Consider the following 15,613-nt stretch of genomic DNA (forward strand, 5'->3'; position numbering starts at 1 on the left):
TGGTGGAGGTCATACATTTTATACCCACTGGGAGGAGGGGGAGGGGGGAGGAGAGGGAAGAGGAGGGGAAGGAGAAGGGGGAGGAGGAGGAAGAGGAAGAGGAGAAGGAGGAAGAAGATGAGGAGGAGGAGAAAGAGGAGAGGGAGGAGAAGGAGGAGGGGGAGGAAGCAGAGGGGGAAGAGGAAGAGAAGGAGGAAGAAGATGAGGAGAAACAGGAAGGGGAGGAGGAAGAGGTTGGTGCTCCTGAAGTCTGGCCCACTGGGAAGCTGCCCTTGAGGGCTTTGGGTGGGTGGGGGAATCTCTTTACACTGATTTACAATTTCTACCCCGACTACCTCCAGGTGTCTGTCTAGGCAGCACGTGGCAGGCTGAAGGGCACTAGATCTGCTGAACTCCCCCTCCCACCTGAATGCTCACCCCTTGCTTGGACCAGGCAGATGGGAAGGTGCCGCTCACATTGGGGGGTGAGGTGGGCAGGAGGAGTACATACCCCTGAGGGAACTGCGATGCCCCTGCCTGCTGCCCGGGGGCATCCACGTGGCACACCACAAAGTGCTTGGTGATCTCCTGCATGTCTTCAAAGTTGAAGAAAGCATTGAAGCAGAGTTTGTCTGGAAAGAGGCAGGGAGGTTCTTGGTGGGATGAAGTGGGGGGGGGGGGCCTCTAGGAGGTTACTAAGGCCCCTCCCTGCCCCTTCAGTTCAATAAACATTTATTATGTGCCAGGGGTGACAGCTAGACTGTGGTGGGTGTTTGCAGAGTCATCCCAGCCCAGGAGGCCCTGCCACCAGAGTCCTGGCCCTGGTCTCACCTTCCCAATCCTCCTTTATCCTCTCTGACTTTACCTGCCAAATCTACCCCCCTTCCCCGCCCCCATTCCTAGTCTCATACCCAGGATCGAAGGTTTGGACCTGAAATGGTCATCAGCGGTCTGGGGCCAACTCCAGTTGAGGAAACAGATCCAAGGCCCCACAGGTAGTAAGTGTCAGGGTCAGGATTTGAACCAAGAGTCTCTGACTCTAAGGGTTGGAAGTGACCTCAGGGGCTCAGCTAGTCCAACTCACACCTGAATAACAACCCTTCTATAACGTAATCAACAAGGTCTCCCCCTTGAAGACCTCAGGTGGAGGGGAGCTCCCTCCCTCCCAAGGCAGCCAATGCCCCTCCTGGACAGGGCAGACCGTGGCTTCATGATGGGGAGGAGGCGTCCAGGCTCCTCTCCTCCTCACTTCTGGCCCCTCTCAGCTTTCTCTTATCTGCTTTGACTGTTCCCCAAACTTCCTTACTCCTACCATTGCCTCCTCCTCAGACTTGAACCTCAGAATAATCCTATGCTGGTCTGAACTTTGAATGCAAGGAAATGAATAATAAAAACCATGAAAGCTCCTAGTATTTTATGTGGTTGTCAGGCCGTTTCAGTCTGACCCTTCGTCACCCTGCTTGGGGTTTTCTTGGCAAAGATCCTGGAGTGCTTCGCCATTTCCTTCTCCAGCTCATTTTACAGATGATGAAACTGAGGCAAACAGGGTGCACTGATTTGTCCAGGGTCATGCAGCTAGTAAGTGTCTGAGGCTAGATTTGAACTCAGATCTTTCTGAAGTCCAGCACTATCCGCTGAACTGCCTAGCTGACTCAGCGAGAAGCCAGAGTCCTTTACCAAGGCTACCAGCGGCAAAGCAACAGGACCCAGAAAAGTCCAAAGTCTGGGAAAAAAACTCAGTGTGAGGTGGGGGGTGGGGTGAGGGAAGAAGAGATGATGGGCTATTGAAGGGTCTCAGAAGATGATGAAGAAAGGACATTGAAGGGTAGAGAAGGAAAAATGGCGTGGCTGGTAGGGAAAGCACATAGGGGAGAATGAGGAGATGCCTCAGGAATTGTGAGCTGATCCTCAGTAAAGACACCTTATCAAGAAAGAGCCCAATTGGAAGATTTGTATTAACTGATGTGGAGCCAAGAGGTAGGAAGTCCTCTCCCACCCTCCTCCCATGCTGAAGATCTTGAAACTTCAGAAGGGCACTTTTTGCATTTGTTGGGGCAAGTCCTGTGAAGGTCCAAGTTGGCCCAGGGAAGGCGGGAGGTGGGAGGTGGGAGGTCCCTCCAACTCTGAGATTCCGGCGGCATTTTGATGAAAAGGCAGCATTGTGGAGAGAGCACTGTGGAGCTGGAGCCACTGAGAGACCAGGGTTCAGCTTCAACTTTTAGCATGAGCTGTGAGACTATGGACAAATCACTAACCTCTCGCCTCAGTTCCTTCATCTGTTTGAGTGGGGATAAGAATCCCTGTAGTACCCTGCCTTGTTGGGTCAGTGTGATGGTTAAATGAGGTCATGGGTAAAAAGTGCTTTGCAAACCTGAAAGCACTGTATAAGTGTCAGGGATTAGCATAAGTTTTAATTAATCTTTGGGAAACAAAAGGAGCTCAATGTCCTTCAGAATATGATATACTCAAGCTCAACCACCCACTTCCAGAGATGTTATGAAGGTGAAAGGGAACACTGTAGATGTCCCTTCCTGGTTTTATTTCCCTCCAACCGATTGTAAAGCTGGGAAAGAACTCCGAGATCATCTGGCCTAACACTCTCATTTTGCAGATGGGTAAACTGAGGCCCAGGAGAGAGATGAAACTGAACCAAAGCCAGAGACTTTTACTGCAGGGGCAGAAGACAGCTTCTACTTACGGTTGAGCCCCACATCATGGTAGGTGAGGATGGCAGGGCGATTTCCCTTAGGAGAGCCCCGAATCACCACATGGAGAAGGCCATATGGGGTCTCTATGTCATGTTCCTAGAAAACAAAGAGACAGTTACAATTCATCCAAGCATCACACTGCACCCAAATGACTAACCTTAACCCTGTTCTTCAAGTCTTTATATTTTTCCTAAACTTTTCTTAAATTAGGTTAATAAGTAACTATTTATTAACCCAAACCAGTTTCCCAATGTACAAATTTTTCAATTTAAAAACAATATTTTTATATCTGTACATGTACATATGTGTGTGTGCATATGTACACCATTATCTATAATCATACATGTTATTGTTGCTCTCAATGCTATCCTCAGGGATCCATCTTAGGGAGGGGATCACTGGGTCAAAGGGCACAAATGGCTGCCTAGCTCTCCCCTCACAATGCCAGATTGCTTTCAAATTTGCACCAATCTGCAGCCCTGTTGACAATGCTTGTGTCTTCATAGGCAGCAATGAATCTTAGAATTTTAAATTGAAATCAGTGGGCAGAGGGTGGAATCTCAAAGTTGTTGTTTTCTACTTCTCTGATGATCAGCATTTTTTTAAAAGTAGTTACTGATGACTTGTGCTCTTTTTTTGAGAACTGCCTGCTTGTGACTTTTGACCACTCAATCCGCTGGGGAATGGATCTGACCCTTATAAATCTACACCAGTTCCTTATAGCCACAGGTTTTAGAATCTCATCAGAAATAGTTATGGAAAACCCTTTTCTTCCCAATCCTTTTCTCTCCTTTTTATGTCGATGCATTGTTTGTTTTTTTTTTTGTTGCATAAAAACTTGAAGGCAGCTAGGTGGTCCAGCCTGGCCTGAAATCAAGAAGACCAGAGTTCAAATCTAGACTCAGATACTTCCTAATTGTGTGCTCCCAGGTAAGTCATTTAACCTGTTTGCCTCAGTTTCCTCAATTGGAAAGTGGGGACAGCAATAGCACCCAACTCTCAGGGTTGTTGTGAGGGTTAAATGAGGTAACATTGGTAGGAGTGCTCGCCGCAGTGCTTGGCACATGCTAAGTGCCGTACAACTACCTATTCCCTTCCCTATTAGAAAAAATAACCAGATTCATCTATTTTACTCATCTACAGTTCCCTGCCCCAACTCGAGGTGTGAGCGTGGCCCCAAGCAGAAAGAGGAAAAGCCTCCCATTCCAGACCACAGCTTGCAGTCGTGGAAGAAAACACCGTCTACCTGGCCACGGATCCGAGTGCCAAGCGAAGTTTTCCATTTCTCATCCAAATAGCGTCAGACCCTGCCGGAGCAGCAGCTTCTAGGGACCCAGAAGGCAAATGAGCCATAAACTCAGGGAAGCCGGCCAGAGCAGGATTGTTCCAGGAGGAGCAAACGCATTTGGAAGAAAAAGACCCTCTTCCCTCGGCTGTGACTGCACTAAGGGCTGGGTCATCTCCTCCTCCCCTGGTCCTTTGCCCATCCTTCATGCTTCATTTCCTCTCCACTCCTCTCTCCAGTATCACTACCATCGATATAAGCCAAGGCTCCACCACCCATCCCTGTGTCTACCGGACCAGCTTCTTGACCAGCTTCCCTTTGTCTCTAGCCCTCCAGTCTGTGCCCCTGTAGTTGTTGGGTTGGTTTTCTTGAAGTTTCACTCACACCAAATTACTTCCCTGCTCAGAAATCTTCACCATCTCTTAATCGCCTGCCAAATAAAGCCCAGACTTCTTAGATAAGAGTTTGAACCCGGGGGCTGCGAACTTGGTTTAAAAAATGTTTTGGTAACTAGATCTCAATACAACTGGTTTTGTTTATAATCCCACATATGTGATTTTGTGCATTTAAATACACGATTCTGAGAAGGGGTCCCTGGGCTTCATCAGACTGACTACCCAAGGGAGTCCATGGCACAAACAAGGGGAAGACCCTCTGTATTTACACTGACACTCAACACTGTCTACAACGATCCTAATCTAACTTTCTCTCATTATCTCCTGTCTCCTTTCACACATCTGTACTCCAGCCAAATGGAACTACTCATAATTTCCCCCAACTGGTCCCATGCTGGGTGGTCTCTGTATAGATTCCTGTGCCTAGAATGTGCCCCCTCCCCTATATCTGATTGTCAATGTATTCTTCAAGGTTCAATTCCAAAAGCCACCTCCTCCAGGAAGGTTCCTCCCTCTCACCACCGCTTATAAACATTTATTAAGTTTCTTTCATGGTCCCTTCTTCCAGGTGTGGGAGCTTCCTCTGTCAACGTTTCCAGGCCCAGTCCCCAGATCGATCCGTGTGAACAATGGCCACAGCCGACCTTGGCAGCGGCTCCAGCTTGGGCAGTGACGTCAATGAGAGCACATCAGGCTGCAGCTGCCGCACCAGGGCACCTGGGCAGAAAACAGGCCGGAGCAGCACCCCGCCAGAGCATCTTCCCCTGGAGCCGGTACAAAGCTTGCAGACAAACAGATGACACCCGAGGACTCAGGCCCCCTCCTGGCACCGCAGGGAAGTGTCAATGAGGCCACCGCCTGAGTCACCACATCCCCCCTCCTCCCTCCTCCTGCCTGCTCCATGGACTGCAGGGTCTGGGGGGCTCAGGAGTTAGAACATCCAGCCCAGCCGACTCATCCTACAGATGATGGAGCTGCAACCCAGAGAGGCCAGACCTTGCCCACGGCCACACGGCTAGACCCCCTATATCCACATCAAGGGTTCTCTCCACTGTGCCGTTTCTCATTCCATAGAGGAAGAAAGGGGGGCTGAGAGCACACATCAGACCCAGGTGTCTGGGTTGCCAGGCTCTGAGCCTGGGGGGAGGAGGCCAGGGGGAGGTGCTCCAGGCCTGGGGCTCGGGGTACTTGATGCCCTGGGTATGAGGCTGGGCAGGACTAAGTTGCTACAGTCCTCTGCCCCAGAAGTCTTTCTTACTCACAAACAAAGGTTGTTCTAAGATGCCCTTGGGGGTCCCAGCCTTTGTGTGAGAGAACGAAGCTCTTAGGAGCAAGGGTCCCAGGCTATGGCAGGGGAGGACCTGGTGGGACTTACCAAAGAGGAGACTTCATATTCCCTTTCTCAACATTGCCTATGGGGCAATGCTAAGAGGGCACATTTCCCCCAAACATCCCGTCTGAAGGGGAATATAGAGGTCATGCGTCTCTAACTCATATTACAGATGAGGAAGCCCAGGCTCATAAAGGGCAGGTGACTTTTCCAAAGTCACACAGCTCACATGGGGCAGAATCAGGGCTTAAACCTAAATCCTCTGATTTCAAATCATGAGCACCAAGCATTCCTGGGAGGGAAGGGAGGGGGCGAGTTAGTGGGAGGATGGGATGAGGGTTCTGTGAACCTCCTTTGTCACATGGGAGAGGAATCAAGGAGGCTGGATCCTGCCTGGGACCATCAATCAGGTCCTGGGCTCCCTCCGTCCAGTCCAGCCCAACTCCTTCTCTTCTCCCCAGTCCTGTCGCTCCCATACCTTCTGCTGTCTCCCCCTCCTTCCTAGGTTTTTCCAAAGACCTTACCCCTGCCCCCAGCCTCCAAAAAATGCCAAGGTTAGCTATTATCTTTCCACTCTTCTAAGTCATCTCTCTTGATACTGCCTGGTTCTTTAGTGCTAACCTTGTCCCCGGGGCATCCTGTCTAGACTGCCTCCAAGGTGTTGCCTGAGGTTGGAACACCACTGTCCCACAAGGGAGCAAAGCACATATCAGGGCACTGAGGGGTGGGGAGGCCTTTCCTATGGAGCTACACGAGAGCCAGCCCCATGTAGCCAGAGCCTTTCTCAATGACCTTGGCTGGCTATGTCAGCTCTCTCTTTGTCCGGTGGCTTCTCTGCCAAGTACTTCCTGCCTCCTCTTTCCTTCCCAAGATGGCGGTGCAGGATGGGGTCATGGCCCTCTTCTGACTCAGAGCAGAAGGACCGAATCTCAGAGTTAGAAGGTCCACCAGAGGTCATTTTGTACATTCCAGGCGTGTTGCCCCTCAGGCCTCAGAGCATTAGGGACCTACCTCTGTCCTCTCATAGACACCAGAGGTCCCATCCAGGCCACAGCCCCAAGGAAAGCAGGAGCAGAAGTAACCATATTGTCCACAGTGACCAGGATGAGGACTCTGGGCTCCCTCTAGCCTCCCCTCTTCACTCAGGCCCCTCCCTGTCCCTGACATCTGGCTTACAGCACACCTCTGAACCTGGATGAAGAAAATATTTCTTTATTCCACACAACTGGACTCCTTTGCAAGCCTTTATACCTTGAAGAATGTGGTTCTGAGAAAGGGTCCTTGGGCTTCACCCCAGAGGAAGAAAGAGGACAGTGGAGTGAAAAAGGGCAACTTGGTATAGTGGAAAGCCCTAAGTTCAAATCCCACCCTGCTCCTGGGTGTGCGGCCTCAGGAAAATCACTTCTCATTTATCAAAGGAAGGGAGTGGGCGCCTGTGATGACTCCACTGGGCTCACTCCTCATCAGCATCTCAGAACTGGAAAGGATCTCCTGGCCATTCCGTCCAACCACCTAGTACTTGCCTGGGAGCTCCCTCAGACTCTCCCTGACAAGTGGTCACAGCCTTGCCTTGGAGGCTCCCACCGCGGCTCCCTAGCTGCAGCCTGCCCAGGGCCCCAGGCACTCAGGGGGCAGAATGCTCTCCTTTTGCTAGGGGTGAGGACAGTTGGTGGAAACAATCGCCGCCCTGCCCCAGCAGCTGCCCGCACAGGCTCCAGTGGCCGGGCTGCTCCCATTGGCTCCTGGTGATGTCAGAGCCCTGCCTCCTCCCCAGTGACTGCCTGTCCTCCTCCTGGCGGGCAAATGATTCTGTTGTGTTCTGCACTGAAACTATGGTGGGCGTGACATCTTCTCTCCCAGGCTTTTGACAGCCCCTGCCAGGCTCTGGGATTCCTGTCTAGAGTCTGGGGGAGGAGGGAAGGCTGGGTGAGGTCCCTCCCCTTGCTTTCCCAGCTGGCCCAGTCTCTCCTCTCCTCTCCTCTGGCTCTTGACCTTGAGAGGCGTCCTAGCCTCCCGGGCTCCGTGAGTGAGCCTGCCCCTCTCTAAGCGAGCGTCCTGGAGGACAGACACATCTTGTGCTCTTTACATCCCCAAGTGATGAAGAAGAGGTGGGAGAAGATACATGTGGTTTAGGCAGCCAGGCCAACCAGGCCTAAGGGGAACAGAAGGGAGGAGAGGTGAGGTCAGAGCCATTGCCATTAATAATTCAAGCCAACCCCACCCAGCTGCAGACAGGGAGGGAGCATCTCTGCAGCTGGCACAGACGTCTATCCCTTGAGACATCCAATGTCTCCCCTTCAGGCTGCAAAGAACTGATGAGGCCTGGGCAGGGAGTAGTAGAAGCCCTCTCCCCGAAGGACAGCCACAGTGGCTGTGTGGGGGAAGGGGCACAAACATCCTCCCCCCATGATGTACCCACAGAATACAGCCAGTCTAGCACATGCCACACTGTGAGGTTCCAGCCTTTCCACCTAGGGCTGAGGGTTCTCTATGTCCTTCTCTGCCCTTGTCCTCTAGGTGCTTAATGGCAAAAGGGATGCGCCTGTTCCTTGCTTTCTGCAGACCCCACTGTACCACCCTCTGCCTCATATACCCACCAACCCCTCAACCCCTATGGTCCCAAGACCCCACATCCTGAAGAGGGGACAGAGAACTCTTGCTCCTGGCCAGAAGGCAAGGGTGGTGGTGGAGACCCAGCCTGGTGCCCTTCACACATACACATACATACACATACACATACATACACACACACACACACACACACACACACACACACACACCAGAAAGCTGTTTTCCACATCACCTTACAGGGAAACATCAGCCACAATTTGCCAGTCATCTACCCTGGGATGTCAGGAGGCCACCAGGCAGACTGCCAGTTGGCGAGCCCCGCTACCCATGCCAGTGTCCCATGCCCTCTGGTTTCACCTCCAGACAATGCACATGGATGGGTAGATGTACCCCCTTCCCACCATAGCAGCAGGAGTGGCTTCTTACAGCAAAACAGACAGCTGGGCTTTCCTGCCCACTGCAGTGTCTGCAGCCCCTGCTTGGGGGGTGGGGTGGGAGACAGACTGGAGGGCAGAGTAACATGCAAAGAATTCATGAAAAGAGGAAATTGGCAACACCTCCCCCTTTTCCCCCAATACACACACACACACACACCCCTGCATCATCTATTCAGGGCCTTGTGATCTGAGAGACAAATTACATACAGCTGTGGGGACAAACATGGGCAGACTTCTGTCTCTGTCTCACACAAACACACAGATCGAGGATTTCTCTGGGGACGCTTCCTTCACCCTCACCCCCTAACAACTCTTTTCCCTGGGGTTGATCATACCGAGCATCCTGCCCTCCCACCCTATGCCACGATTGCTTGGGGTGTCTCTGGCTCAGACCGCTCTACTGCTTGGGTGGAGAATGGCCCGTCCATCCCAGACAGTAAACTGCCCTGGGCGATTGGGACCCGACTGGCGTTGGCTGCTGGCTGCATCAGCCCCCCTCACCCCCCGCCCCAACCTCATCTCCAAGAGGTTTGCTCAGCTCTGGGTGGGCGGCCGATGTACCTACCCCATCCCAACACTCCGGCATCTTGCAGAGTCTGTGCTGGGGCCGGTCCCTCGGGAGGACCCTGAGAAGAGGTGATGCTAAATGCCTTAGTCACTGGCAGCCCCAGCAGGAGTGCTCGGCTCAGATGGGGCAGGATTGGCAGCTCTGCAGTACAGGGCCGTCCTCTCTGCGTGTGATTTATACACCAGCTCCAGCCCCCGACTTAACCCCTCCCCCTTCTCGGCCTGGCAGAGATGGGGGGATGCAGTCACTTGCTGAGATGGAGGCCGAGAGCTCCCTGATTGGCTGGTTAGAGAATTATTCACACTCCTATTGGCTCAAACCATCCTCTCTTTCCAAGGTCTTTTTTTTTTCCTTCTTTCGTTGAAAAAAAAAATAATCATTGCTGATATTTTCTTCCTCCTCCATCTTTCTTCCTCCCACAACACATATGAACCAACTCAGCCATCCCTAGGGCATCGACGCAGATGGACATGCATGTGCTCACTGCCTCCCTATTCACCAGAACACATACTGAACACAGACATATCCCACATAGAAAGAAGCAGAGCAAGCCTAGGCACCTAGAGGAAAACTCCCCAGAGCCAGCCCGGTACCCACGGAGCAGCAGAGGAGACCCGCTCTGTACCTGGGTCTTGGACATACAAAGTCCATCCGGACCAAGGCTGCTTTCCCTTGCTACCTCCCTACCATGCCCAAGCCAGCCTCTGCCTCCCCAGAAAAGGGAACATCCTGCGGGCCTAAAGAGATGGGCATCCTGCATCACAGAGGCCATCCCAGAATCACGAGGGTTTTTTTCCCCACTTAAATTCAACAAACATTTACTAAGGGCAGACTAAATAGAAAGACCTCTGTGATAAACTGAGGGCACAAAGATGAGACGAGATATAGCCCCTGCCCGTAACGAGCCTCCATAGTAGGAGAGGGAGGATCTGATGAGACAGATCATCAGAGAGGGTAAAATAGAGGCATTAAGAGAGGAGAGCCAGGAAGGCTTCCTGGAAAGGGGGCCCTGGAAAGAGAGGAAGGATTTCAGGGCATTAAAAACCTTGCTGAGCTTGATTTTGGAGTGAGTCAAGGACCACAGAAAGGTCGGCCACACCTGTATCTCAGGCTCCCACTTGGGAGGGGGCAGGATCGGGAGTAGGGGCAGAGAACGCCTTTCCCATGTTCTAATGGCCACAGACTGGGCATGGCTGGTGTGGCCCCAGCTGATGCTCTGGGCCTGGGCATCCTGTCCTTCCAAATGAAGGGCTTCTACGGGCCAAGACAACTGGTTACCACGAAACCTCCCTCTGCCCTAGTCCACCCACAAAGTGGGTGAAGGCGGCCCAGGGTCAAGAGGGATCAGGCAGGAGAGAAGAAAACCACCGCCCTTTCTCCTTTGGCCTTCTTGAGAAGAAACCTAGAATCAGAGGAAGGAACTTTCAACCAGAACAGGGTCAGCCCCAGAGGGCTCAAAGGATAGCACGGGGAAATCAAGGAAGGCTTCCTGGAAAAGGGAGCCCTGAAGGAGAGGACAGATTTCAAGGGGAATGATGTGGGGCTCCATCCTTGTCACTCACTACCTGTGGGACCTAGGGCCTCAGCTTCCTCATCCATAAAACGGGAGGAGAGGGTTAGAGTGGGTGGCCTCTAAGGTCCCTTCCAGCTTCAGGCCCCTGAGCTCATTTCCCAGGTAACTGGGCTCTTCCTGGGGAGGCAGCAAGTCTGGGAGCCCAGCTCACAATGCGGCTGTGAGAACTGGACAAGCCACTCCTGTTTCTGTGCCTCAGCTTCCCTCTTTGTTCCATTTACACTGTATATGTCTTGTACATACGTAGTTATTCGCATGCTCTCACCCTCTTAGAACACAAGGTCGTCACTGGGTAGGGACCATTCTTTTTCCTTTCTTTCTATCGCCAGCCCTTAGAATGGTGCCTGGCACATAGTAGGCACTTAATAGATGCTTGTTGACTTGTAAATAAGGAGGTTGGACAAGATATGGGGTTCTTCACCCGGAGGCCATGAACTTCTTTTTAAAAAACATTTGGATAATATAATTCCATAGAATTGGCTTCCTTCGTACTCCTCTGTATTTGACTTTATGCATTTAAAAGCATGATTCTGAGCAGGAGCTCAGGAGCTTCACCAGTCAAACGAGTCTGTGACCCAGACAAGGTTACGGACCCATAGACTGGAGGTCTCTGGGGCACTTTCCAGCTCTGCCATTCGGGGCACCTGGGATGGGTGGCGTGGGCCATCTCTGGTTCTCACCCTTCTTTCTCTTCTATCAGGCAGCCCAGGGGTCTTGGGGAGGCCGGGGGTGAGGAGGTCCAAAGAAGCCCTGCTAAAGGCTTAAGACCACTAAGGATGATTCCTAGACACCCAAGGACCAGGTGAGGGGATGCCAGAGGATGAGGGGGATTCAGTGCGTGCAGGGGAGAGAAGGAGGGGATCCGGAGCGGGGTGGAGGGGCAGAGACCTGATGAAGGGAGGGGAGGAAGGGGAGGGGAGGAGCGAAGAGGCTGAGCCCTGGCTAGTGCTCATCCCTGGAGAGGCGCCACCCTCCCTTCCACCTGATTGCACTGCCGCATTGGCTCCCAGGTTCTCAGGTGCCCTTCCTCCAGGAATCCCCCCCTCCCATCCCGGGCTGCAGACAAGCTCCGCGGTAGCCATCCACCCAGTGTGTCTGCTGACGTCTGGACCGCTCCTCCGGCAGGGAATGCAGATCTCCCAGCTGCCAGCCGCCAGGACGCAGTTCAGAGGCGCCTGGGGCTTCCGGCTCACCCCCATTTCGGAAGCGCAGGGCGTTAAGTTGGGGCAGATTGGTGGGGCTCAGATGCTGCCTGCTCAGCTTTGGGGAGAATCCAGACCCTTTCCTGTCTTCTGCTCTTCCACAGAGCTGGGAAGGGTTGGCACACAGGCAGGTGCCAGGTAGAAGGAAAATCCGTGGGATCCATTTTCTCCCTCCCTTGTCTTCTCCTCCTTCCTACCCTGAAGGGATCAGGTCCGGGCTTCCCCAAAGCCCAGCCTGCCCCTGGCACCCACGCCCACCACTTACAGAAAACTCTGCAATGCCCGCTGCACCCTCCAGCCTAGATCTGAGGTTGCTCCTATGTCCTGCCTGCAAGGACACGCTCCCTAGGACCAAGACTGGAAATGCAGTGGAGCAGAGAGGAAACAACCTGAACTCAGGGGAGACCTGGGTTCCAACCTTGGCTCTGACACTGGCTGTGTGACCCTAGGCAAGTCACTTTCCCACTTGAGGCCTCAGTTTCCCTACCTGTAAAATGGGCACACTAGAACGAAACTAAGATGTCTCGCAGGGTCCTGGAAACAGCGCCTGTGGCTGGGGGAGCCGGGTCAGCCTGAATTCTAGCAGCTGGACCGACCTGCCTAAACGGCAGAAATGTCCTCATCCAGGGCTGCCACGGGGGATCCCACCATGGAGAAAGCCCCGCAAGACACTAAGCTGTAACAATGAGGACTGCCTTGGTCTCTGCCATGAAGAAAGGTTCGTGGTGAGGATCCCTTTCTGGTGGACAAGGGAAAGGAGTAAGCAGTCATTAAGCACCTACTGTGTACCAGGCATTGTGCTAAGCGCTTTATAAATAGTTTCTGATCTTGTAAGGTGGGTGCCATTGTCATCCCTATTTTTACAGGTGAGTAAACTGAGGCACACAGGTGTGGTGACTCACTCAGGGTCACACAGCCGGGAAGGATCTGAGGTTGGATGTGGTCCTTCCTCCTTGGCTCCAGCTGCAGATTTGGTTCTCATTCAGGCCATGGCCTCCCTTGAGGTCATGCCAGGACCATGAATCAGAAATCTGAAGAGCTAGCTGGAAGGCAAAGCATCTGGAAAGGCCCTGATTCGGAGCCCGAGGTCCTGGGTTTGAATCTTGCCTGGGCATCTTACCACCTGCATGGCAGTCTTTGTCCCTATTCTGGGCCTCAGTTTCTCTTCTCAGTTTTAGATAAATGGGTTGGACTGGACAACCTCCAAGGTCCCTGACAGCACCACGACCCTTAGTGCTGGGGAACGACATCAAGGATCATTCTCTCCAGTGCACACATGAGCGCACACACACGCACGCGCACACACACACACACACACACACACCACGACACTCTCACTATTTTGTGTCCTGCTCTAGCTCTAAACAACCATGAGCATGGAACCAGGGGGATAAATAACTACCTTCCCATATCCTGCCCCCTCCCCACCACCACCAAGCACAGACAAGCACTGCTAGGTCTTAGCTTAGCAGATAGAAAGGCAGGCTTGGAGTCAGGAACTCCTGAGTTCGAATCCAGCCTCAGACACTTGCTAGCAGTGTGGCCCTGGGTCAGTCATTTCAGCTTCAGCTTCCTCATTTGTAAAGTGGGGATAACAATAGAACCTCTCTCCCAAGGTTGGATTAGCCCTAACGTGACCCCAACTCACCAAATTCATCTGGGACCAAGGTGACCACCTTTCTGGCACAGGGTTGGCCTTCCCTCTGTGGCTTCTCCCCAATTTACCCTATCTGCGGCTTGTTTGTATAGAGGAGTTGGCTTGTTATCTCCCCCATGAAACCATAAGCCCCTTGAGAACAGGATCTGTCTTTTCCCTTTCTCTGTATCCCTGGTGCTCAGTACAGTGCTTGGCACACAGTAGGCCCTTCATAAATGTGTGATGACCGGCTGACCAGAGGGTGGTGAGCCCTTGGCCACAATCCTTTTTTTTTTTGGAGGGGGGGGGCAGGGCAATTGGGGTTAAGTGCCTTGCCCAAGGTCACATAGCTAGTAAGTGTGTCAAGTGTCTGAGGCTGAATTTGAACTCAGGTCCTCCTGACTCCAGGACCAGTGCTCTACTCACTGCGCCACCTAGCTGTTCTCCTGGCCTCAATCCTAAGGCTGGGTGAGCTACACTAGTTATTGGCATCCAGGTCCCCCCTGGAGGCCCTTGTCTCTGGGCCAGAGGTCCTCAGTCTCAAGGAGGCCGGATGCGGAAGAACAGGGCTCTTGCTGCTGGGCCGCCATGTTATCTGTGACTCAAGGCTTTTATGACGGTGGAAGGAGCCCATGGTTGCTGAGTCTTTCCTAGGGAAGGTAAAGGACTGGCCCAGCTCTACACCTTCTGCAGCAACTCCCCCTGAGGTTGCGGCCACCCGCACACTCTGCTTTGGTTTACCCTTTTCTGAAATGGACCACGGTGATGGGTCAAAGGCACTCGAGACTTCAGAAGGCAGAGTGGATTAATTGCTGAGCCCCCAGTTTCTACCTTCAGCCAGGAGTCATTAGTACAAAGCTCAGTCTGTGTGCCCACCCCAGCCAGAGATGCAGAAGACGACTCAGACTTGGCCCACTGCCTGGCTTGACATCTCTGGGTGGAGCTGAGGAGCCACTCAGTGGAGGGAGAAATCCCTGACACCATGCCAACGTGACTCACCGTGCCAGGGCCAGTGGGTCCCCTGGGCCCCTCTGGCTGCACATCACCTGTTCCCGACAGGTCTCTGAGGTCAGAGTTGTATCCTTATGCTTGTCCTGGGGCTCCTACCCTCCTCTGATGCTGGCCCAGGCCTGGGCCCTTGGATCCCAGAGGCTAGAACAGGCCAGGGGAGGAGGTCTTTGGGCCATGGCATCCCTCCTTCCTGAGGACCGGGAGTCCATGGTTTGGTAGAACAGGCAGCATCGCCCTAAGCTTTTAGTGGCTCCAGGGGCAGAAATCCAAATACCATCTCTATCTCCTAGACTAATTTTCAGAAACCTGCTTTTGGGGTGTGTGTGTGTGTGTGTGTGTGTGTGTGTGTGTGTATCTCCCCCAAGGGTGGAAAAAAGAGCCTTAGATTTGGAGTCGAAAGAGAATTGACTGCTAATTCTGCTCCTTAGGCAAATACTCAAAACTCTCCAGGCCTTGGTTTTCCCATCTGGGGTCCCTTCTACCTCATGAATCTATGGTTGGTTTTCACACAGTAGATTCAACCTATTGTCAGGAGCTCTATCCCCCCAGTTCTCCAACCAGTGATGGAAAAAGACCCTCTTGGTCACCTTACTGCTGAGCCACAAGAAAGTGGCTTCTTCTCGTGACCTCAAGGGCACAGCCAAAAAACCCATCTCACCTCCAAGATGGCAGCTCATGGACCCACCAAATAAGCTTCAAGCATCCTAGGATGAACTGCTGCACTCATTCTATCCATCTACCTTAGAAATCTACAGCACTGAACTGGAGTGTGCTTCACAGTAATAATCCTTAAAAATTTTGGCCTTCTTCAGGTCCTCAGAACCACCTCTCAGAGGCACTGTTTGCTCCCCCTTTTCTCTGGGGAAAAAAAGTTAGCCATGGCCTGGGTAACCAGTTACTCTTATGTCTATGTTTTTT

At 52.6% G+C, this 15,613-nt stretch overlaps 1 protein-coding gene across 6 annotated transcripts in view; it reads right to left on the reverse strand.

Moving 5' to 3' along the window:
• Positions 1–15,613, reverse strand: part of NDRG4 (NDRG family member 4) — a 78,642-nt gene that overhangs the window by 14,032 nt on the left and 48,997 nt on the right. For all 6 annotated transcript variants that reach the window (XM_036753120.1, XM_036753121.1, XM_036753119.1 and 3 more), the window contains exons 4-5: positions 2,678–2,783; positions 491–611 (exon numbers count right to left, since the gene is read on the reverse strand). In XM_036753120.1, coding sequence (XP_036609015.1) covers positions 491–611; positions 2,678–2,783 — 227 coding nt within the window. The remainder of the gene's footprint in view (positions 1–490; positions 612–2,677; positions 2,784–15,613) is intronic.

This window comes from Trichosurus vulpecula, chromosome 3, assembly GCF_011100635.1.
Source record: "Trichosurus vulpecula isolate mTriVul1 chromosome 3, mTriVul1.pri, whole genome shotgun sequence".
NCBI lineage: Eukaryota > Metazoa > Chordata > Mammalia > Diprotodontia > Phalangeridae > Trichosurus > Trichosurus vulpecula.